Source organism: Danio rerio, chromosome 6 (genome assembly GCF_052040795.2).
Source record: "Danio rerio strain M-AB ecotype USA chromosome 6, GRCz13ab, whole genome shotgun sequence".
Taxonomy (NCBI): Eukaryota; Metazoa; Chordata; class Actinopteri; order Cypriniformes; family Danionidae; genus Danio; species Danio rerio.
Genome location: NC_141026.1, coordinates 37,846,830 through 37,870,845, shown reverse-complemented (window position 1 = coordinate 37,870,845; position 24,016 = coordinate 37,846,830). Strand labels below are relative to the sequence as shown.

The window sequence follows — 24,016 nt, the reverse complement described above, 5'->3', positions numbered from 1 at the left end:
GAAACAAAGTGAAATTGAAAATGGGAAACAAGTCAGTTTTTAGCTGATGTTTACAGTTTGACTCCATGTGACAGATCGTGCTGATCCACTCCACTGAGTTCATTTGCCAGTGGCAGCAGAGAGAATCATTACAGTGTCTGAATATGCATGTTATGGAAATTTTTGCAGGATGACATTTTTCATGCTCGTAAAATGGATGAAATTATTTGGAAATAATTTAGTGACTAGTGTTATTATTTTTAAGTATAGATTTTTCTGAATTTTCTGCTTGAATTAAATCATCTATTATGAAGATTAAATATCGTCTGTGATTTTCTTAAAGTAAATTACTGACATTTCATGCTTGGCGCATTTTACATGGTATGTGTAGCCAAAAAGACTTTGCTTATGGTTAGCCACACTCAACACGCATACAAACTAACTGTATCCCTAAAGGAATCAATTATTGTGATATTTTAAAAAATACAGTAATAATAATACTAAAAGTACACCATTTTTAAAATAAACTTTTGGATTCAGAAATGTGTGTGCTGCTCAAGGTGTCAAGGTTTTATTGGACCTCTACAGCTGTCCTTAATTAACTTTATTCAAAATATTTCATGGAATGTTTATGAATTACTCTCTTCTGAAATAATGTGTATTTTGACCAAATCTGTGTTTTAAATGTGTCGTTTAAAAAAAGAACAAAACATAGATTAATATATTATGATGCCTTTTTATACAAAAACACACAGAATTAAGTAACAAAATGTACGATTTGCCAAAATGTGGACAAAACACAATCTTCCAGCTGAAGCTTATATGGAGTTTACCAAAGATTTAGTATAAATATAGTGTAATTTATTGGAAAGTTATAAAGGATTTTAAATGGTGACCCGAGTCATGGCATTGTGAACAGAAGTTAACTGGTGATGTGTTACACTAGAAACAAAAGCCATGTTTCTACTGTTGGGCGAAAGCAAGCATGTTAATGCATGTCATAGCCAGTTGCATTTTGTGTCACTTTCAGAAGTTGACCAGGCCTTAGCAGTGCTTTCTTAGGGCCAAGGGCCATTTTCTTATATACCTTTGGAAGAGTCTATTCTCAGATGTTATTTTAATCATACGTTTTGGTTCCATATTCAATCAAACTTTTTTCTGTGCCTTTGTTGATGTGGATGTTTTCCATCTTAAATTACACTGTCAAGTTAATTTGTATAACTTTAATAACTCTGGTTTTATATCTGTGAGAGTCCTCTGTTGATCTACTTTGGTTTCACCTTGCTACTAAAATTGCAAAGTTTTACAATGATTTATCATGGAAGTGTGTTTTTAAAGCTGCACCAGCCCACAAGTGAAAACACAGCTTACTTATGCCCTCATTGCTCATGGTCTGAGGCTGTTGGCCTTGTCCGGCCTCTTGTTAGCTCTGACCCAACAGTGGAAAAATGTCTTCTTTTTTAAAGCTAGAACTTTAAAAAAAATGGTGTGACACTGGCATTGTGCTTTACATACATGTGCAGCAGCCCCTTTAAGATCTGTTCATTCAATATATGTAGAGTTCAGATGCAAAAACCTCTAAGTGCTGTCTGAAATTTTCTTCTAAAATAAGTATTACGTTCCTGTTCAATTATTTTGCTTGAAGGGCAATGAAAATAACCTATTCTTTGTCATAAAATTTAAATCCTAGCTTAAAAGTCTGAGTTAAATGCTCATTTTAGATGAAAATTTCAAATAGCACTTAGAGACTTTTGGAACTCTTCATATAATAAAATACAAAATAACTTATCATGTTCATTCCTTTACCATAGGCCTCTGAGCTACTGGCTGAGGTACATCCTTTCCATCATGTACTGCAGCGAGAACAATCAGATCGGGTCCTACATGGAGGAAACACGGACCTGCTCCTGTCATTATGAGCACCCATCCTGCCAAGGTGTCATCCCATGCTCGGTGGGTGACGGCCCTCACTGCGCCTCATGCTCCTACGAGAACCGCTCACGCTGTGCCAGCTGCAATCCTGGATACATGCTGAGCCAAGGGACATGTAGGAATACCATACCAGATTCTACTGACAACTACATTGGTTTCGAGACAGACCTTCAGGATCTGGAACTCCGCTACCTGCTGCAAAAGATGGATGGCCGGATCAGCATTCACGCCATGTTCATAAGCAATGACGTCAGACTCAACAACTGGTTCGATCCCAGCTGGAGAAAGAGGATGCTGCTGACGCTAAAGAGCAACAAGTTCAAGTCCAGCCACGTCCACATGCTCCTAGGGATCTCCCTGCAGATTTGCCTTACTAAAAACAGCACCCTGGAACCACTGCTGTCCGTCTACATCAACCCATTTGGAGGTAGCCATTCCGAGAGCTGGATCATGCCCATTGACCAGAACAATTACCCTGACTGGGAAAGGACCAAGTTAGACATCCCGCTTGACTGTTATAACTGGACCCTGACTCTGGGAAACAAGTGGAAAACCTTTTTTGAGACTGTCCACATTTACCTAAGGAGCCGTGTCAAAACGGCATCCCCTCAGGGGAACGGCACTGTCCACTTTGAGCCACTGGAATACATGGACTCATCTCGCAATCTAGGCTACATGAAAATCAACAGTATGCAGGTGTTTGGATACAGTATGCACTTTGATCCAGACGCCATCCAGGACTTGATCCTGCAGCTGGACTATCCGTACACACAGGGCTCGCAGGACTCGGCCTTGCTCCAGCTGCTGGAAATCCGAGACCGGGTCAACCGTCTCTCTCCACCGGGTCAACAACCTCTGGATCTGTTTGCCTGCTTATTGCGCCACCGTCTCAAACTCTCTACCACTGATGTGGTCAGAATCCAAACTGCTCTTCAGGCCTTCAGCGCCAAGCAGCCCAACTCAATGGAGTATGAAACTACCAAACTATGTAGCTAATAAGGCACTGCAAGGTAGCAGTATATTTGTAGCTATTTCAGTAACTGTAGTTAAATGACCTGGTATACTTTCAGAAAAAACACATCGGACACATGCTGGGATACAGTGTTGATGGTGATGCCACAGTTCTGGTGTTTGTTTGAACTACCGATGTAATGGGCCAGTTCAGAAGAATGGCCAAACCTTTGCCTTTTCTTTTCCTAACTGGGGATGATTTACAATAGAGTGATGACCTCATTTCAGTTTCATGGCACACTGCAGAATTTAGCGTCGGCCCCCAGACCTGATAAACAATGCGTGCAGTAGGACTTTACTGGAAACTGTCAAATTTTAAAGTAAAGTTTTTTGTTTGTTCACCTCTTTTAATTCTCTGTATGCAAAAACAGAGGCCGTAAACGCATTATGAGCCAAACCTTGTTCGTTTTTTTTTTCTTTCTTTCCTTTTTTATGCTGTCTGTCTACACTGTAACTCTCAAAAATATCAGTATCCTAATCAACAATAGAAGTTGATGCTTAAAACTATTTTTACGATATTTGTTGGAAAATGAATGTAGGAGAAAATCTGTTTAAAAAAATATCACACATCATAAGCAAGGTACTTAATATATGCCGTTTCATGTACATTTATTTTTATAAAATCTATTATTTGTGAGAAGTTACAAAGGTAATGTCCATACAATGTATAGAACATGAATTTGTTAATACTCTAAATAAAGGTCATTTTTATGTGCCGTCTGTAAATATCTCACTTTGCTTGAATTGCACACAACTTATAACATTATATTTAGAGGCTCTATTTGCTGTTTCATCAAAGGGCACCTATGATGAAAATCATCTTTTGGAAGCTGTTTGGACAGACCTGTGTGTAGATATAGTACGTCCACAATCATATTGGAGTGATATAAAGACTATGGCTGCGTCCGAAACCGCCGACTACTCAGTAGGTACTGCATTTGAATTTAAACGTACTACTCGGCCGTTAGAAAAGTACGTTCTATACAGTATGAATGTGAAAAGTATGAATGGAATTCGGACGTACTACATCCGCCATTTTGTCATGGTCACGTGATTTGTACAGCTTGCTGTGATCATCAGTCATCATCAAATGTGACCAAGTCTCAATTTTACAAATGTAAAACATTTTTAAAACAGTGCATGTTTTAAATTAATTACAGCCATTTTACTGTCTTTATCAACACAGCCGCACATCAGTAAAATTATAAAAGTAGATGCTTCAGTCATGGTTTGTGGACGTTAAATCGTTCTGGGACGTGGACGATTGTTGACGTTATTTTTTAAATCTGTACGAATATCCATACAGCAGCATATATTAATGTGTATTATGTCACATTTGCCGTGAAAAAACAGTGTGTGTGTGTGTGTGTGTGTGTGTGTGTGTGTGTGTGTGTGTGTGTGTGTGCGTGAACTGTAACAACATTATGTGACTCATCGTTGCAGAAAGGCTTGAAATAACTCCACAGCAAATACATCAAATAATCATTGGGAAAGTTTTTACTGTTGTATTTCTCACAAACGTTACAAGAGATCTGCTTCCTTTATGTCTGTCACTGTGCTGTTTATCCAATGTGTTCAGAGCAGAAAATTCCAAATGTTCTAAAAGCTATTATAAATAATCTGATGGGTGTTTTGAGCTAAAATTTTACAGACACATTCTGGAAGCACAAAAGACTTATCTTAAATCTTGAAAAAGGGGTAAAATAGGTAGCCTTTAATTACAATTTGGTAGAATGGAAACCAATTGTAATTGCAGAAATACAGAAATTACAGTATATATTTACCATCTGAATAAATTATTGACTAGATGTACTGTAGATTTAATATGAATGTAATTGTAAAAAACGTGTATTTCTTAATATGAATATAATTTCACATATATGAGTATATTACTGTAAATTAAATTATAGTTAACGTATACTCACTACATCTCATCAGGTGAACCTATTCAGTGTGCTTTTTTAAAAAAAAAAGCTGCCAGGCAAGCCTCTGAGCAATGATTCCTTGAGAGAGCCAATTCATCTACGAGAAAAGCTTTGACAACTTGCATGTGAGAAAAAAAAGAAGCTATGTAAGAGTGGTTTTTGGCATAAACAACTGATGACTAGTTCCTCATCATTCTTCAGGATAACCTTGAGATAAAGCAAGCTGCATCATTAGGGAACACATAGTGAAACTGCCACAAAAGAGAAAAGTCAGACAACTTTTTCACTCTAACAGATAAGCAAAAGTTAAATGAGTTATTGATTGGTCATCTGTAATATGTCTGAAGAACGGGCCCAGCAAAAACATCCATTTAAAGGGGCGGCAGAAGGGGCAGACTAATGAGGCATTATGGGAAGCAATTACCATGGACAAAGTTTTCAGATATGATGACTAAATATTGATGATAAACAAATGGCACATACTGCACATCAGACCCATTGGAAAGACTTTGTTTTCTGCACAGACAGTTCCACAATGATATTTCTACATAGCCAAAAACTGAAATTCTAATTTACACAATATAAAGAAAAGAAAACAAATGCATGTCAGAAAGGAGATGACAGACATGTTACCTTTAATTGCCCACTACCAATCTGAAAGTCTGCAATCTAATATATATACTGGACACTTTATTTATCATTATTTATTTCATATTATTGATTTTACTTGGTTGGACCTTTGCACTTTATTTTGCCTTCATAACTGTCTTCTATCATCTTAATCCTTGTGTATTGTTTAAATTGACTCTTTCCGCTATGTTAGTGGCTGTTTTTGCCCTATTAACTTCCATTATAATGACTTTTTTATTGGAAAACCCTGACACCGTATAATCCTGAATTCTTGATTGTTGGTGGTTTTCCTTTTTGAGAAGAGGCCAAATTTGTCATTGTTACTGTTGATTATCAGTTGGCACCATTAACCCTTTAGATAAACCTTGTGCAAAAAAAATGGTTTCTGGCTTTTATATGGAGTTGTATGGAGTTAAAACAGCTAATTATAGTGTGCATGCATGCAATACTTTGTTTAAATGATCTGAGAGCTGAAGTGCTTATTTTGTATGTTCTTAAACGTATCAAGGTAATTCTGCAAAGGTCTTCACTATGCTCTTACACATTCTCTCTCAGACACATATAGACACATACAGGGGGGGGGGGGGGGTTCATTGTATCATTGTAACTGATTATCAGCAATAAAAAATTTAAAATTCCTGAAAGCCAAAACCACCAACAATAAAAAATGCTTGATTACATAATGGCAAGGCTTTTGAATCAAAAAATGATTTTATAATGGAAATCAATGGGGCAAAAACAGTCACTAACATAATGAAAGGGTAGAAAAGCATTTTCCCAAAATGTGTGTCAAAATAACATTTGTCACCAAAAATCATTGCATTTTTTGAAACAGAGAGAAATTTGTAGCCAAATTAAGTCTCAAGATCACCCCAGAGTGGATAAAAACATCACCAACAGTACAAAAGGGTAAATGAAGTTAATTCAACAAGATTCTAGAAATATTCTGCAGAGATTTTGTTCCATACAGACATGAGAGCAAATTTGTTTCTGTTTCAGCATATCAAAAAGGTGTTTGGTTGGGTTTAGATCTAGTGACTGTTGAGGCTATTTGAGTCTAGTCAACTGATTGTCATGTTCAAGAAGCCAGTTTGAGGTGATCTGAGCTTTGTGACATTGCTCATTATTCTGCAGAAAGTAGCTATGTGGGCATGAAGGAATGGACATGGTCAGCAACCACACTGCCTATTTTCCTCTGACCTCTGGCATCAACAAGATATTTTCACCCATAGAAACCGCAGCTTACTGGATATTTTCTCTTATTCTGAACATTCTCTGTAAACCTTAGAGATGGTTGTGTGTGTAAAAAAAAAAAAAAAAACTGCCACTGCTGAACTCTGAGCTACCGTTCACATATTGCGTCTGTTGCTTGCACAAGTTCTTTATATCAAATATAGACAGGTAAAAATGGAGAGCAATGTAGTTGTAAAATATGTATTATACACATTTGCTGCAAGTTATTGTGAGAAAATCATTACATTGTTACATCGCAGAAATACAAAACACTACAACACCTAATTATTTTATCCTGTAATGGCCCAAAAGCCAAAATTGGCTCATTTAAGTCACAAGAAGGCATGCGTATAAATAGTTTGAAAGATTTATTTATGTATTTTTTAAGTCAAATGTGTAAATCCAGAAAACACAAACACATGAAACAAAAAGGAAAACTAATTCACAAAGTGCCTAACAGTAGACCAGCTAAATACAAAACAACTCCAGACTACACTTAATCGTACCTACTCCCATGTAAATAATATAACAGGTGAGTTTCTGAGCCACTGCTTTCCTCTTTAAATTGAATGAATAACAAAACATCATGAAGACAGAAAAATCCCTTACCTGAAACAAATAATAAACAAAATGGCAAAACAATCACAAGAATGAATTAACCAAGCATGTAAGCTAATTCAGGTACAAAAGAAAAAAATGTATAGTGAATTTAGAAATAATAACAAGAGCTGGAGTCCAATTTTGATGTCAACTAGAAGAACATTAGCAAAGGAAGAGAAAGATCCACCATTGATGCCATCAGGGTTTAAATACAGGAAATCCCAGCCTGATCTCACGAGGAAACAAAAGTATTTTACGTTTTGTCAGTTTAATAGCTAATTCATACGAATTCATACAAGTTCAAACGTACGAAAAAGTACAATTTTAAAAAGGAGGCGTGGCACCCAACCCCACCCCTAACCCCAACCGTCATTGGGTGATGAGCAAATCGTACTAAATTGTACGAATTAGATTGTACGAATTCATACAAATTAGCCACTAAATCAAAAAGCTATTAATTGCCGTGAGATTGCTTTGGAAATCCTCAATGACGTCACATCTTCACCATACCCCGTAAAGGGATCTGGGAAAACTTCACCTATTGACAAAAAAAAAAAAAAAGAACAGGATAACACAGTCGATGGTGCAGACCCGTGTTATATGTACTGTACATAAATAAAATTTGTATCAAAGCTATAGCTAGGATAAGAGGCCAACCACACGTGATGTAGCAGTCCGGCTATCCCTGACTACCGATATTGACTGGCAGGCGCCAATCTACAGGACTGGAATTGCAAAGAAACTGGGATTAAAATATCTGTTATAACTATTTTGATCCAGCCAATACTACCTTGTATGAAATTTTACAAGAATAAACGTTTTTAAAACAGGGCATGTTTTTTTATGTGTAAAAGACAGAAACATTGCTATGTAGTTCAAAACCGCATGAATTCAGTACATGTCTGTACAGAACTATAAACGAGGAAGCTTCAATCACACAACAAGAATCCCAGTTGTATGTGTTTATTATTAAGTTACAGCATTGTGTGTGCCTAATTCATCATCATGCGGAAAAGCTGAATAAACTCTACAGTAACTACATCATTTAACCATTTGGAAACTTCCTGGCACAAGACGACACAAGAATTTTAAAGGCACAGGTACAAACAGCTAAAAGTCTACATTTTTCAATCTTATGGGTAGTTTGAGTTGAAATTAAGGGGACAAATTTTAGAGCAGAGATGCCCAAAATAGGGCCCCCAGGCCAAAGTTGGCCCATGATAACCTTTATTTGCCTCACCATCCCATCTGAAAAGAAAGGGAGCATGATAGGGAGGTGGTTGGGTGCAATCCTTTGACTGAAATTAACGTAACCTTTTGTTTATTTATTTATTTTTTTGCTGAGCTACAAAAAAGCCAACTGAAATTGAATGATTCAATTAAATGTTGTAAATGAATCAGACTTTTCAAATGTAAATAGTGTCACTTGACAGATATCTGCGAGCAAATCAAAGTAAAGGCAGGAGCAGTCCGACTAGTGATTTTCGCATCGAATTCCATTGTGTTATAAATGGGATTGTTTATGTTTTTACTGTGATAGGTTAAAAACTGTTACAAATGATACCGCATTAGTTATTATGATTTGTTTGACAATCATAACATGATGACAATGTTTTTTTGTTTTTTGTTTTTTTTTAAATATTACCTAATTAGTTTGGAAATTACCCATGGCAAATTTATTATTTCTAATATTTGCAAACGTAATATTTAATTAACCTGAATGCTATTATAATTGTATTTTTGGCCCACAGCCCTCAATCAAGTTAGCTTTTTTGCCCTTTATGGGTAAAAGTTTGGGTGCCCCTGTTCTAGAGGCACACAAGACTTACTTTGCATCTTGTAAACAAATTGTTCTAGAGTTTGTTTTGAAGCAGATCTAAGACAAATGTAAATACACACTAAAATCACATTACTTCCCCGTTTGGATGCTTAGTTTGAATTTTTGCAGATTGTCTTGACCTCATATACTTGCGTAAATGAATTGAATTGCTGCCATGGGATCGACTCATTAGATATTTGAACTAACAAAGAGTTGAACAGGTCTACCTAATAAAGTGCTAAATGTATATATAACTTACAATATGTGTTTGACTTCCAAGAAATCACAGGATTTTTTCATCATAATTGCTGTTTCAGGCATCAATACTCAAGTGTACCACAATGATTGGCTCTCGTTAAAAAGATGCGTGAAGTGTGTTTTACTTCTCCACGGCCTTAATTAGTTTCATTGGGAATCTGATCAATGGCATTCTTGATTGCTTGGTATGACGTTCATAAAAGCAATGGCTCCCAAATCTGTAATTTAATTGGTTCTTGAAAGATTAGTTCAGCCACAGATGACAATTCTGTCACCATTTAATCACCTCATATCATTGAAAACTTGTATGAGCTGTATAGCACAATAGACGAAAGTCTGAATAATGCTCTGGTGCAATTACAGTGAATATGAACTAAGGCTCAATGATCCGATCACAGTAGTGAACAGCCCACCAGGGTGGGAAATTATCTATGAATAACGACTCAAATTTTGGTTTGTTCCTCATACAAAGTTATACTTTAAAGGGCATGAGTCATGGATCGATTTATGATACTTTTAAGGAGCTTTTTTGCCATTTTGGAGTTTCTAGTTCGCATTTACTTTAAATAAAAATGCAAAGACATTCTGACATTCTTTGATTTTACCTTTTGTTATCCATGGTAGAAAGTCATACTAGTTTGGAATGACATTTATTTTGTAGTGAACTGCACTTTCAAAGTCTTCTCCCTTGTGTGCTTTATAGTTGTTATTTGCAACTCTTACTTATGCCAGTATTACTACGTTTTGTTAGAGCTGGTTACATAAGCACATTTAAAAAGGGGTCAGAACAAAGGGTCAGACTTGCTACATCATTTCTAATGCAAACTGGTGCAAAATTGACAATTACCATGTAGGAAAAGCTGCCCTTACAATAGAACAACGATCACTGTGAGAAATTAAGATTCAAACACACATACACTCTCAGAAATACAGGTAGAAAACCTGTCACCGGGGTGGCACCATTTTAAAAAGTCCACATTTGAACCTAAATGGTATATATAAGTGCCTAGAAAGTACAATGTAATGTAATGTATATTTATTTTGCTCATTTATTGTGTATGGCAATACACCCAAAGCGCTTTACAATCATGAGGGGAGTCTCTTCACACCACCACCAGGGTGTAGCATCCACTTGGATGATGCGACGGCAGCCACACACCACACACCAGCGATTATTGGAGTGAAGAGACAGTGATAGAGCCAATTTGGTGGATGGGGATGATTAGGAGGCCATGATGGGTAAGGGCCGATTGAGGGACTATGGCCAGGACACCGGGGTTACACCCCTACTCTTTACGAAAAGTGCTATGGGATTTTTAATGACCACAGAAAGTCAGGACCTCGGTTTAACATCTTATCCGAAAGACAGCACCCACTGACAGTATAGTGTCCCCTTCACTTTTACTAGGGCATTAGGACTCGCACAAACGCAGATTGAGCACCCCCTGCTGGCTTTTTCTAACACCACTTTTCCCATGTGGTATCCCATCCAGGTACTGACCAGGCTCAGCCCTGCTAAGCTTCAGTGAGTAACCAGTCTTGGGCTGCAGTGTGATATGGTTGTGACTGTGGTATACAAATGTGTACCTGGGATCAGGGTGGGGCCAAGCTGGAGCGCTCACACTGATTCATTGGTTGTGGAAATTCAAAATTGAACCAAAACAAACAATTACGATTGGCTTAAGATTGGCAATGAAAATTTGGAAAATGCAACCAGCAGAACCTGGGAATTTTTTCAAAAGTAAAAGTCGTGTACCTCATTGTAAAAAAATCCTCGGTTCCAAACAACTGCTTCATGTTGTCCTAACACATATTAAGTTAAATTTATTGTATTTACAAATTTAAGTGGATTGGATATTAACAATTAAGTTGCCCCCCACAAAAATACAAAAAAACATTATGTAGTTCAAACAAGTAGCAACGTTTTTTAAGGGCTCATAATACCATGAATTAAATCAAAATGGATTATTTATATTTTATATGTATATAGTAGTACTTGTTATAAATAATGTACACTTCATCATTTTGTAAAAATTATTTTACCCTCATAATCTTTTATACTATAAGCTCTCTTCTTCACTGTCTTCATCAATTTGTCAATTTTCTTTTAGTTGATTAACAACACCCATCGCCCAACAATCAAATTGCTTCCCAAAGGATGAAATCCTGCACCACCCTTCATTTCTTCTCATTTTAGGACTGTTTCAAATGGATAAACTAGGAAAAAAAGGATAATGTCAACTTCTGTTTCATGGCAATTGTAAGGGTACAAAAGGTTCCAATATGCACCTGTATTTATTTATTTGTATTATTCTAATTATTTACCTATTTTTATTTATTTATCAATTACATATTTACACAACAACACAAATTCAGCCAGTTAAAATGTCAAATAACTTTAGAAAACCTTTAGGCAAATGGCTGACGAGCAAAAAACAAAAACAAAAGTGAATGTCAATGTCAAGCTCTGATTGGTTCCTATCACAACCATGCCACAAAACTCTACAATCCGTGAACTGTTTATACTGTTTGTTTTTACTCGTCCTATTGAAAACTCAATGTTCCCCAGAAGAGCAATTTTTGCAAGCTCATTCGGTGCTCTTCATAGTTGATCACACAAGCACAATCAAGAAAACCTCCCAAAGTGACACCATTGCCTTCCTGTACCCCAGCCGATCCAAAAGGAATATGTGCTTCCATATAAACCTAATGGTTGCACTAAAAGGTAATATGAAAGTGCAGTAGCGTAGGAACATTTTTTTTAGGTGAAGGTGACACTCTAACACAAAAAAAATAAAATATATAAAAAAAAATCATTTTCTGTGTGTAATTTGATCTCATCTAGCACAAGGTGCCCTAGCAGTGTTGGGTCAGTTCTAACGAAAATAACTCCCACCCCTAACTTGAATTGGTCTAAAGTGCATTCATTTTACAGTATATGAAATAGAGTGCCCCGGCAGGTAATTGACATTTGTGTGAGTCGCATATTTGTAGTGCAAATGTTTAGGGGCGTAAATGATATTTATGAACATTACATTTTGCTGCCTGAGGGGTGTAAGTGAAACTAATTTAGTGGCAATAAAACTAAATTAATGGACTACAAGCATCTGAGCGCATAAAGAAGTAATTCTGTTTGAAAGTTATATTAACACAGAGAGTATGTAATTGTGGAAAGGGCCTCATAAAAAGTAATGATTTTACACGCCAAAAATAAATGCGCGTCTCGCAGGAATTATCCAAGTTTCAATCAAAGCTCATCAGCTCCATTTGGATCAAGAAAGACAGGGATTTGGCCCAGTGCTGAAAGCGCTTCAGCATATTTAATGAACTGGAAACAGGGCATTGAGATGTGGCTAATGCTGCTTATATGGGCTTTGGAAGAAATTGCTCAGGCTTGTCGCAAGTTAAGAGTTATTGATCTGGTGGCCTTCAATATCAGTAATATATATCCATAAATACCTCCTGATTATTAGGTTCTATACTGGAACTAATTCATCTAAAACTAAATAAAAGAGGCGAGAAATAGCAGTCTACTATATCCTTTTTAACTTGCTTTAGTGATCTGTGAATGTTGATCTAAACTGTATTTGTGACATAGAATAACAATGACTATACAGGGTTTATTATTATTATTATTATTATTATTATTATTATTATTATTATCATTAATATTATTGTTTATTAAATTTTATTTATATATATTTTAAGCTAATATAAATATTTATTTATTTATTAGTTTGTTTGTTATAATTAGCAAACATCGTAAATATTATTATTATTATTATTATTATTATTATTATTTAAAACAAACAAACAAACAAACAAACAAACAAAAATAATAAATAAATAAATAAATAAATAAATAAATAAATAAATAAATAAATAAAATATTATTTATGTAATTTTAAAATATTTATAACTTTATTATAATTAGCAAATCAATCTGGTATGTATTATTATTATTATTCTTTTAATATGTTATGAACATATATTTATAGCTAATAGTATATATAACATAAAAAATAATTTATTTACTTCTTTATTTACTATAATTAGCTAAAAATACTTTATATTGATAATAATAATAGTGATGATAATAAAATTAATAATAATAATAATAATATATGTCATATTTATTATTATTATTATTATTATTATTATTATTATTATTGGTAACAGATGGGAAAACATCATTCAGTACAACATTAACATTATTATTTGGTACATGTTACCATTCCAGATGCACGTTACAAGCAACAGGCACTTGCAGAAATTAGGTTTATGTGGATGATGTACTGGAAACCAAGCTTCTCTGAAACCACTGGTGTCATTACTTACCTTTTAACTTTTGATGTATGTTAATTTTAGGTCCTGTTCATAATCCTAGTCAACCTGAAATTCACTTTGATTTAGATTTTCCACATGCAGAGGTGAGCAACCTTTATATGAAATATTAAGGTAGAAAACCTGAATTTAAAAAATAAAAAAGTGTTATGGACGTAATTAGCTCAACTCTCGCTTTGCTGTCAGATTTCTGTACAGTGTGAGAAGGCAATTAAAGAGCACAATCCCCATTAAATTTTTAAGAGCGCAAGGAATTACATTCACACCTCATTTGTAACCAGTCATGTTCGTGAGCCATATTTAACTTTGTGGCTTTAAGGTTTATGTTTACTACAATAATAAAGCTTAAGCGTTGTGTGGCGCATTCTGAAGGCAATAATAATTAGAAAATACTTAAGTATCTAGTTCACTTCAAAGCAGCACTCCCAATTTGAAGGAAAAAGGGCAGTATGATGTGCTTTGTTATTTGCTTTAAAGCTTCATTGCACTAAGTTAGTAAAAAAACACAAAATCATATTGCATATACAGTATCAGCTGAGCTTTACATACCACTTGCAATAATTACCGTGATTTCACGCACAATCATACAACTGAGAAAACCAATGTCTTCCTGAAAAATACTGGAAATTGCAGTAAGGCTTTTTTTATTGTTTTGTGTTTTGTATAAAACAAAATAAAACAAACAATCTTCTCATACAGTAAACAAATAGAAAGGGAATTAGGATGAATGTCAAACATTGTTGACAAACATTTGTTCCAATCTCATTACTTTACATTGGCATTTACATTGGATTGGCATGTTAGACTTTTGGAAGAAGTCACCAGCATGCATCCATTTTTATCATAAATAAATTAAAAAAATATATATATACGCACATATTTTTGTACGAGATGTGGAAGAAGCATCAAGCACGAGTGATTTACATGTTAAGTCAATGCAAAGGCGTGAATAGACATCCTGCGACGTGAAACGGTTGAAGGTTGAATGAGGCGGTGCAAATGACGCGATTTGCGCGAATGAACCAATCAGGAGCTTGGTCTTGTGGGGGCGTGACTATGATGTATCAGCATTACAGCCTCTTCACTCTTTTGTCACAAGATTGTGACAGAAACTGCGTAATAAGTCCTCAGGAGAGAAAAACTCAGTGTTTTCTTTTTTGCATGTCACAACTACAGCTGATAAAATCATTATAAAACTGGCAAATGACAAATCAATCTCTCTCTCTTTCATTTGTTGTAGTGCTGTTTTTGAACCATAGTAATCTGCTAGTATTTGCTTTGCTTTGACTTTTTCAGGGTAATTTATTGTGATCTTTTGATTGCAACAAAAAATACTCGGAAATTTCTGTTGCTTGCAAGTCGTTCTGCCCTTAAACCTTAAATATGAGCAAAAATCACCTGTTTTGGCATCACTTTGGATATTTTGCTGGAGATTCATAGAAGTACCAACTCTAAAGTGACGTGTTTTTAAGCAACGGTTTCTGCTGTTCTGACGGTCAGCTGCAGATGACAGAAGAAAGTATTTACTTGTACAAAAACATTTTAATGTTATCAAACTGTTGTATAAATGCAACTTACAAACATAGCAGTGCAATATGCCTGTATATCGTCACTGGTGGGACACTGCGGCCTCGAGCCAGTGCTGATATACAGGCACTGCTACTTGTGTGATTTTGCATATATATATATATATATATATATATATATATATATATATATATATATATATGTGTGTGTGTGTGTGTGTGTGTGTGTGTGTGTGTGTGTGTGTGTGTGTGTGTGTGTGTGTGTGTGTGTGTGAATGTAAAAAAAATTGCATTTTTAAAACATTACAATTACAGTTAAAACACACAAAAAATATTTACTTAACATATAGAAAAACAATGCTGGTTAATGAAATTTAAATGTAAGAATATATATATATATATATATATATATAATATTTGCTATTTAATTGAATTTAGTTTACTATATGATGCTATTTTATTGTATTACTCGTATTTATTTTTTAATTTTTTTCTTTGATTTTATTTTAAAGTAATTTTTAAAAACAACTACAATGTAATTTTTAAATAAAAAAGTATAGAAAGTAAAAGACTCACCATACAGTAAACAGAATGAAATAGAATAAGTATAAAAGTCAAATGTCCTTGACTCAAACCTTACGTTCCAATCTCATTCCAATCATCAACAAAAAATGACCTCATATCCGCTGATTGGCAGATTGCGCTGAAAGGAAAGCTGGCATCGTTTGGACTGAAAATGAAGGTGCATGGCTTGTCACTGTTCTCCCCTGCAGTTAGTGCATGTAGGAGCGCTCTCTTGGGCGTTTTCTCATTTATGATTGCTTTTCACTTCTGGCACATCCAGGACTCCCAATCCCCTTCTTTTTCTCTCATAGTTTGACTGGCGGGCAGTTGCTCATTATTTGCATTCTGATACCTGCCAGCACTAATGAGGGAAGGGACCAGTGGCGCTGTGACAGAGCAGGTGGATTAATGCAAGGAAAGTTGGGGAATAGTTCATTATGGCACATGTACCACGTTTTAACACTGTGATGCTCTTTCTAATAATATGGCATAATAACAAACACCCGAGACCATGGAAAGCCCATCTGAGGGAGCGTTGAGCCTGTGGGGAACACATTGTCTTTTTTGGAGCAATGCGCATTTAAAAGAGTGCTCGCCTTCTGGCTTTTTATTAATAGACGTTGGTGTGTGTTTGTGGCATCTTCTGCTGGGGAATAATGGATTTGTGGCTTTGGAGCAGAAAAATGTTTTAGGTGGAATGCCTGTTTTTTTTTTTTTTCCTTTCTTGCCGTTAAGCTTAGATTTCAGATGCAGGTTCATTGATTTTGCAATGCAAACATGGTGGATCATTGTCAGCTAGCACTATTATTTGGATCAGCATTAGACAGCAGGGAGAACTTATATTTGATTATTATTGAGTCATACCTTTAACAAATAAAGAAATAAAAGAGAGAGAGATTAAAAAACGAGGTCAAAAAACCCTAGCAAACAAAAACATTTGTTAAATAAGTTATGAAGTAAAATAAATTTAATAAATTTAAATAAATTTAATAAATTTTGATAAATTTAAAATTTTAGAATAAAAAGCATTCAATTTTATTTAATGTACAGTGTGTGTGTATTTATACAGTTGAAGTCAGAATTATTATTCTTTTTTATATTTCCCAAATGGTGTTTAACAGAGCAAGGGAATTTTTACAGTATGTCTGATAATATTTTTTTCTTCTAGATAAAGTCTTATTTGTTTTATTTCGATTAGTATAAAAGCAGTTATTAATAAAAAATAATAATAAATTAACATCAAAATTATTAGTCCTTTCAAAATCACATCTGGCAGCAGCAGGATACGGGCCCACACCCCTGAAGAGACTGGAGCCTTAAATCCAGCACCTTAGACCCCTCGGCCATGCTACTGGAGTGTCCTTCATGCCTTGGGCCCTGTTCTGCCTAATTTTCCGAAAGCAGAACAGCAGAGAGGACGCCAAGCTTCCTAGTGAAGCCCTTCAACTTTGGCCAATGAGGCTATGGGCTCTATTTTGACGGTCCATGCACAAAACGGAAAGCACAGGGCGCAAACGCATTCAGGGCGTGTCAGAATCAATTTTTACTAATTTAAGGACGGGAAAATCCGCTTTGCGCCGTGGCGCATGGTCTAAAAGGGTTGAGTTAATTTTCTTAATGAGTTATAAGTGTTTTGAGAATAAACCAATCAGAGTCTCATCTCCCACTCCCTTTAAGAGCCTTGCATTGCGCCATAAGCGCATTTGCTATTTACATGACGTAAAGTAAGTGTAAGTGTAAAAACTGAGCATTTCACAAGCAAACAGTTAACAGTTTTTTTTTTTTTCATTTATTCATCTTCTGCTGCTTTTCCGGGGCCGGGTCGCTGGGGCAGCAGTCTTAGGAGAGAACCACAGACTTCCCTATCCCCAGACACTTCCTCCAGCTCCTTCGGGGGGATCCCGAGGCGTTCCCAGGCCAGCCGAGAGACATAGTCCCTGCAGCATGTCCTGTGTCTTCCCTGAGGTCGACTCCCTCTATGACATGCCTGGAACACCTCCCTAGGTAGGCGTCCAGGAGGCATCCAAAACAGACCCGAGCCACCTCAGCTGACTTTTCTTGAGGTGGACGAGCAGCGGATCTACTCCGAGCTCCTCCCGGGTGTCAGAGCTCCTCACCCTATCCATAAGAGTGCGCCCTGCCACCCTTCGAATGAAACTCATTTCGGCCGCTTGTATCCGAGATCTTGACCTTTCGGTCATGATCCAAAGCTCATGACCATAGGTGAGAGTAGGAACGTAGATTGACCGGTAATCGAGAGCTTTGCCTTTCAGCTCAGCTCCTTCTTCACCACAATGGACAGGTACATCGACCGCATTACTGCTGCCGCTGCACCAATCCGCCTATCAATCTCACATTCCATCCTTCCCACACTCGTGAACAAAAGCCTGAGATACTTAAACTCCTCCACCTGGGGTAAGGATTTTCCTCCAACCTGGAGATGGTAAACCACCTTTTTCTGAATTGAATTGAATTCAATTCAATTTGGCCGTGCCTTGCTGGAGCTCCTCCACAAAGAAAGAGAGCTCCTTAATACCAGCTTAGGAAGCACTCCCACCTTCCTGTCAACCACAGTTCCGTCTCTATTTGAGCACACCTCAAGGCAATTGATGTCTACTCCAATTGGCAGCCAGCTGCGATGCATTTAAGCACCGTATTACAAGGTAACTGTTATTTCACAAAAGAGTGAAAATTACTGATTCCATCACAGCAGACCCCAAATTGTTGTTGTTATTATGTTCAAATCCAGTTATAAAGTATTACTACTCCAATTGTGAATCATTACTGTTCCTGTTTCAACCGGGTGTTCTTGCTAAAAGGAGCAATGGCTGAGAGAGCCTTCCAGTACAGACGTTGCCAAGATCGTGGTAAAGACATTTGCTCCAGAGCAGATCCGAGATTGGGGATGTGTTGCCGTCACAACAACAAGTCTGCCGTGAGTTTCAAAGAACACATTATACTGACTAGCTGCCAACTTAAGTGTACTCTCACAATTCCCGGGCGTTTAAAGTGAATACACTCAAGCAGTTTGCTGCCCTCGTGAAAACCACATCTGGCAGCGGTGGGATTCGAACTAACGCCCCCAAAGAGACTAGAGCCTAAAGCCAGTGCCTTAGACCCATCTGCCACGCTACCCCGGTGGCATTTATACCGTGAGCCCTTTTTCCCCAGTCTTACGAAAGCAGAACAGCAAAGAGGACGCCAAGCTTCCTAGTGAAGCCCTTCAACTTTGGCCAATTAGGCCACGTTTGGATGTGACCGGGAGCATCCAGTATCACTTTGCAAATCTGTTTGCTCAAGCAGAGAGGTCAATCTCAAGGATCCTAAAATGACTGTCTGGTAGCGGTGGGAATCGAACCCACGCCCCCGAAGAGACTGGAGCCTTAATCCAGCGCCTTAGACCACTGGGCCATGCTACCTTGTAAAGATGCTTTTCCTGTGCACTTTTCCCACCAACTTATTTCATGTAGCGCAACAGCCTTGGAAAATCGATTCAATTTGGCCGTTACTTGCTGGTGCTCCTCCACAAAGAAAGAGAGCTCCTTAATACCAGCTTAGGAAGCACTCCCACCTTCCTGTCAACCACAGTTCTGTCTCTATTTGAGCACACCTCAAGGCATTTGATGTCTACTCCAATTGGCAGCCAGCTGCGATGCATTTAAGCACCGTATTACAAGGTAACTGTTATTTCACAAAAGAGTGAAAATTACTGATTCCATCACAGCAGACCCCACATTGTTGTTGTTATTATATTCAAATCCAGTTATAAAGTAATATTACTCTAATTGTGAATCATTACTGTTCCTGTTTCAACCGGGTGTTCTTGCTAAAAGGAACAATGGCTGAGAGAGCCTTCCAGTACAGACGTTGCCAAGGTCGTGGTAAAGACATTTGCTCCTGAGCAGATCCGAGATTGGGGATGTGTTGCCGTCACAACAACAAGTCTGCCGTGAGTTTCAAAGAACACATTATACTGACTAGCTGCCAACTTAAGTGTACTCTCACAATTCCCGGGCGTTTAAAGTGAATACACTCAAGCAGTTTGCTGCCCTGTTGAAAACCACATCTGGCAGCAGTGGGATTCGAACTCACGCCCCCAAAGAGACTGGACCCTAAAGCCAGTGCCTTAGACCCATCGGCCACGCTACCCCGGTGGCATTCATACTGTGGGCCCTTTTTCCCCAGTCTTACGAAAGCAGAACAGCAGAGAGGACGCCGAGCTTCCTAGTGAAGCCCTTCAACTTTGGCCAATTAGGCCACATTTGGATGTGACCGGGAGCATCCAGTATCACTTTGCAAATCTGTTTGCTTAAAGGGCCATGAAACCCCCTCGTTTCAGCAGGGTGTTTTCACACCTCTACTTTGGAAAAAGTCAGAAAAGTAGGCGTGTCCAGCTCTGTTTAGGGGGGAGTGTCGGAGGAAGAAAAGTGGGATGGTGTGGGAGTGTCTATTTGGGCACGCGCGAGTTTCAGAGTCAAAATACACACACACACACACACACACACACACACACACACACGATAAAGTGATGGTGTTTAACCTACATGGACATCTGTAGTCGAATTATTTGCCAAATTATTAAATGGTGGACTTTAGCTGCAGTTTGGCTCTTTCATTCAGGGAGTTCATTCATGCCCCTCGCGACAAACGAGATATTTGATTCAAGGAACTGCTCTAAGCATGTATTTTTCATGCAATGTTTTATACCGCACGGCGAATGAGAGAAAAAAAAACCTCCGCATTTCCCAGAAACTTAGATGCACACGGCAGGTAGTGTCAGAAAGCCGCGCGTGTTATTCCGGTCACAAAATGCGGTAAAAAATCCTACACGAGGTTAAAGTTTGGTTGTGGTGCTAACGTGTTTACACTCTGTGCAATAGTTTGTTAGATACGAACAAACTGAATAAACTGGTCGCTCACTTACCATATCTGTAGAGACAGGACAATCACCAGCAACTAGAGCTGCGTCTTTATGAAGAGAATACTACAAACGAATCCAGATCTCAGCGTTTGCAGATGAGAACAGCTCTCAGGTAAACAATAATCCTCCTTAGACACGTTTGTTATTGTTGTCGCGCGTCGCGTACACTGTTAATCCACACGTGACTCTGAGCTCTCACAGAGAGAAAATGAAAACGAAACTTAACTGCAGCAAACTATAAAAGCAACACTTCACGCTTGTTTTGCCAACACAACGTGGCGTCTCTGTCCTGAAAACACGGTTATAGTAAAGAATATTAATGAAGTTGCACAATAGAGCGCGCTGATTGGTTTGAACCAAGCCTTACTCATGCATTAATGCATCACACTGTAAGACGTAATTAGACTCACTTAGGCACAGACACCCAGTCTGCACGCTGGAATACACGCTATTATGTCATGACCGTGACGCAGCTTCAAAAATTCGTTTCAAACTGGAAGTACGAATTTGCTTGAAATAACGCAAAAACAACCAATTTACACTTTTTAGTGACATATAGGTGTCTTAATAGTGTTTTTAGCAGTGTGGGACACATATACAACTGTCAACAGCTCAAAAAATGTGTTTTGGTGTTTCGTGACCCTTTAAGCAGAGAGGTCAATCTCAAGGATCCTAAAATGAGTGTATGGCAGCGGTGGGATTCGAACCCACGCCCCCGAAGAGACTGGAGCCTTAATCCAGCGCCTTAGACCGCTCGGCCACGCTACCTTACAAAGGTACTTTTCCTGTGTACTTTTTACACCAACTTGTTTCATGTAGCGCAACAGCGCTGGAAAATCGATTCAATTTGGCCGTTACTTGCTGGAGCTCCTCCACAAAGAAAGAGAGCTCCTTAATACCAGTTAGGAAGCACTCCCACCTTCCTGTCAACCACAGTTCTGTCTCTATTTGAGCACACCTCAAGGCATTTGATGTCTACTCCAATTGGCAGCCAACTGTGATGCATTTAAGCACCGTATTACAAGGTAACTGTTATTTCACAAAAGAGTGAAAGCTACTGATTCCATCACAGCAGACCCCACAATGTTGTTGTTATTATATTCAAATCCAGTTATAAAGTATTATTACTCTAATTGTGAATCATTACTGTTCCTGTTTCAACCGGGTGTTCTTGCTAAAAGGAACAATGGCTGAGAGAGCCTTCCAGTACAGACGTTGCCAAGGATCCTAAAATGACTGTCTGGCAGCGGTGGGATTCGACGCCACGCCCCCGAAGAGACTGGAGCCTTAATCCAATGAATTAGACCACTTGGCCATGCTACCCTGTAATGGCGCTTTCCCTCAGCACTTTTCACACCAACTTGTTTCATGTAGCGCAACAGCGCTGGGAATCATTACTGTTCCTGTTTCAACTGGGTGTTCTTGCTAAAAGGAACAATGGCTGAGAGAGACTTCCAGTACAGACGTTGCCAAGATCATTGTAAAAACATTTGCTCAGTCTGCCATAAGTTTCAAAGAACACATTATATTGACTAGCTGCCAACTTAAGTGTACTCTGACAATTCCCGGGCGTTTAAAGCGAATACACTCAAGCAGTTTGTTGCCATGTTTAAAACCACATCTGGCAGCGGTGGGATTCGAACCCACACACCCGAAGAGACTGGAGCCTAAAGCCAGTGCCTTAGACCAACGGCCACACTACCCCAGTGGCATTTATACCGTGGGCCCTTTTTCCCCAGTCTTACGAAAGCAGAACAGCAGAGAGGACGCCGAGCTTCCTTGTGAAGCCCTTCAACTTTGGCCAATTAGGCCACGTTTGGATGTGACCGGGAGCATCCAGTATTACTTTGCAAATCTGTTTGCTCAAGCAGAGAGGTCAATCTCAAGGATCCTAAAACGACTGTCTGGCAGCGGTGGGATTCGAACCCACGCCCCCGAAGAGACTGGAGCCTTTATCCAGCGCCTTAGACCACTCGGCCACGCTACCTTGTAACGATGCTTTTCCTGTGCACTTTTTCCACCAACTTGTGTCATGTAGCGCAACAGCGCTGGAAAATCTATTCAATTTGGCCGTTACTTGCTGGAGCTCCTCCACAAAGAAAGAGAGCTCCTTAATACCAGTTAGGAAGCACTCCCACCTTCCTGTCAACCACAGTTCTGTCTCTATTTGAGCACACCTCAAGGCATTTGATGTCTACTCCAATTGGCAGCCAACTGCGATGCATTTAAGCACCGTATTACAAGGTAACTGTTGTTTCACAAAAGAGTGAAAATTACTGATTCCATCACAGCAGACCCCACATTGTTGTTGTTATTATATTCAAATCCAGTTATAAAGTAATATTACTCTAATTGTGAATCATTACTGTTCCTGTTTCAACCGGGTGTTCTTGCTAAAAGGAACAATGGCTGATAGAGCCTTCCAGTACAGACGTTGCCAAGGTCGTGGTAAAGACATTTGCTCCTGAGCAGATTCGAGATTGGGGATGTGTTGCCGTCACAACAACAAGTCTGCCGTGAGTTTCAAAGAACACATTATACTGACTAGCTGCCAACTTAAGTGTACTCTCACAATTCCCGGGCGTTTAAAGTGAATACACTCAATCAGTTTGCTGCCCTGTTGAAAACCACATCTGGCAGCAGTGGGATTCGAACTCACGCCCCCAAAGAGACTGGACCCTAAAGCCAGTGCCTTAGACCCATCGGCCACGCTACCCCGGTGGCATTCATACCGTGGGCCCTTTTTCCCCAGTCTTACGAAAGCAGAACAGCAGAGAGGACGCCGAGCTTCCTAGTGAAGCCCTTCAACTTTGGCCAATTAGGCCACATTTGGATGTGACCGGGAGCATCCAGTATCACTTTGCAAATCTGTTTGCTTAAAGGGCCATGAAACCCCCTCGTTTTAGCAGGGTGTTTTCACACCTCTACTTTGGAAAAAGTCAGAAAAGTAGGCATGTCCAGCTCTGTTTAGGGGGGAGTGTCGGAGGAAGAAAAGTGGGATGGTGTGGGAGTGTCTATTTGGGCACGCGCGAGTTTCAGAGTCAAAATACACACACACACACACACACACACACACACACACGATAAAGTGATGGTGTTTAACCTACATGGACATCTGTAGTCGAATTATTTGCCAAATTATTAAATGGTGGACTTTAGCTGCAGTTTGGCTCTTTCATTCAGGGAGTTCATTCATGCCCCTCGCGACAAACGAGATATTTGATTCAAGGAACTGCTCTAAGCATGTATTTTTCATGCAATGTTTTATACCGCA

At 38.3% G+C, this 24,016-nt stretch overlaps 1 protein-coding gene and 3 non-coding genes across 4 annotated transcripts in view; 1 reads left to right on the top strand and 3 right to left on the bottom strand.

The window, feature by feature from the left end:
* Nucleotides 1-3,638, top strand: part of brinp3a.1 (BMP/retinoic acid inducible neural specific 3a, tandem duplicate 1) — a 62,757-nt gene extending 59,119 nt beyond the window's left edge. The window contains 1 exon segment of the mRNA NM_001114437.1: nt 1,791-3,638. Coding sequence (NP_001107909.1) covers nt 1,791-2,907 — 1,117 coding nt within the window. The 3' untranslated portion in view covers nt 2,908-3,638.
* A 15,520-nt stretch (nt 3,639-19,158) lies between these two features.
* trnal-aag (transfer RNA leucine (anticodon AAG)) lies at nt 19,159-19,240 on the bottom strand. Its single transcript has one exon. It is a non-coding gene; the product is annotated as a tRNA-Leu (tRNA).
* A 2,188-nt stretch (nt 19,241-21,428) lies between these two features.
* On the bottom strand, nt 21,429-21,510 carry trnal-aag (transfer RNA leucine (anticodon AAG)). Its single transcript has one exon. It is a non-coding gene; the product is annotated as a tRNA-Leu (tRNA).
* A 1,137-nt stretch (nt 21,511-22,647) lies between these two features.
* Nucleotides 22,648-22,729, bottom strand: trnal-aag (transfer RNA leucine (anticodon AAG)). Its single transcript has one exon. It is a non-coding gene; the product is annotated as a tRNA-Leu (tRNA).
* Nucleotides 22,730-24,016: the final 1,287 nt, after the last annotated feature.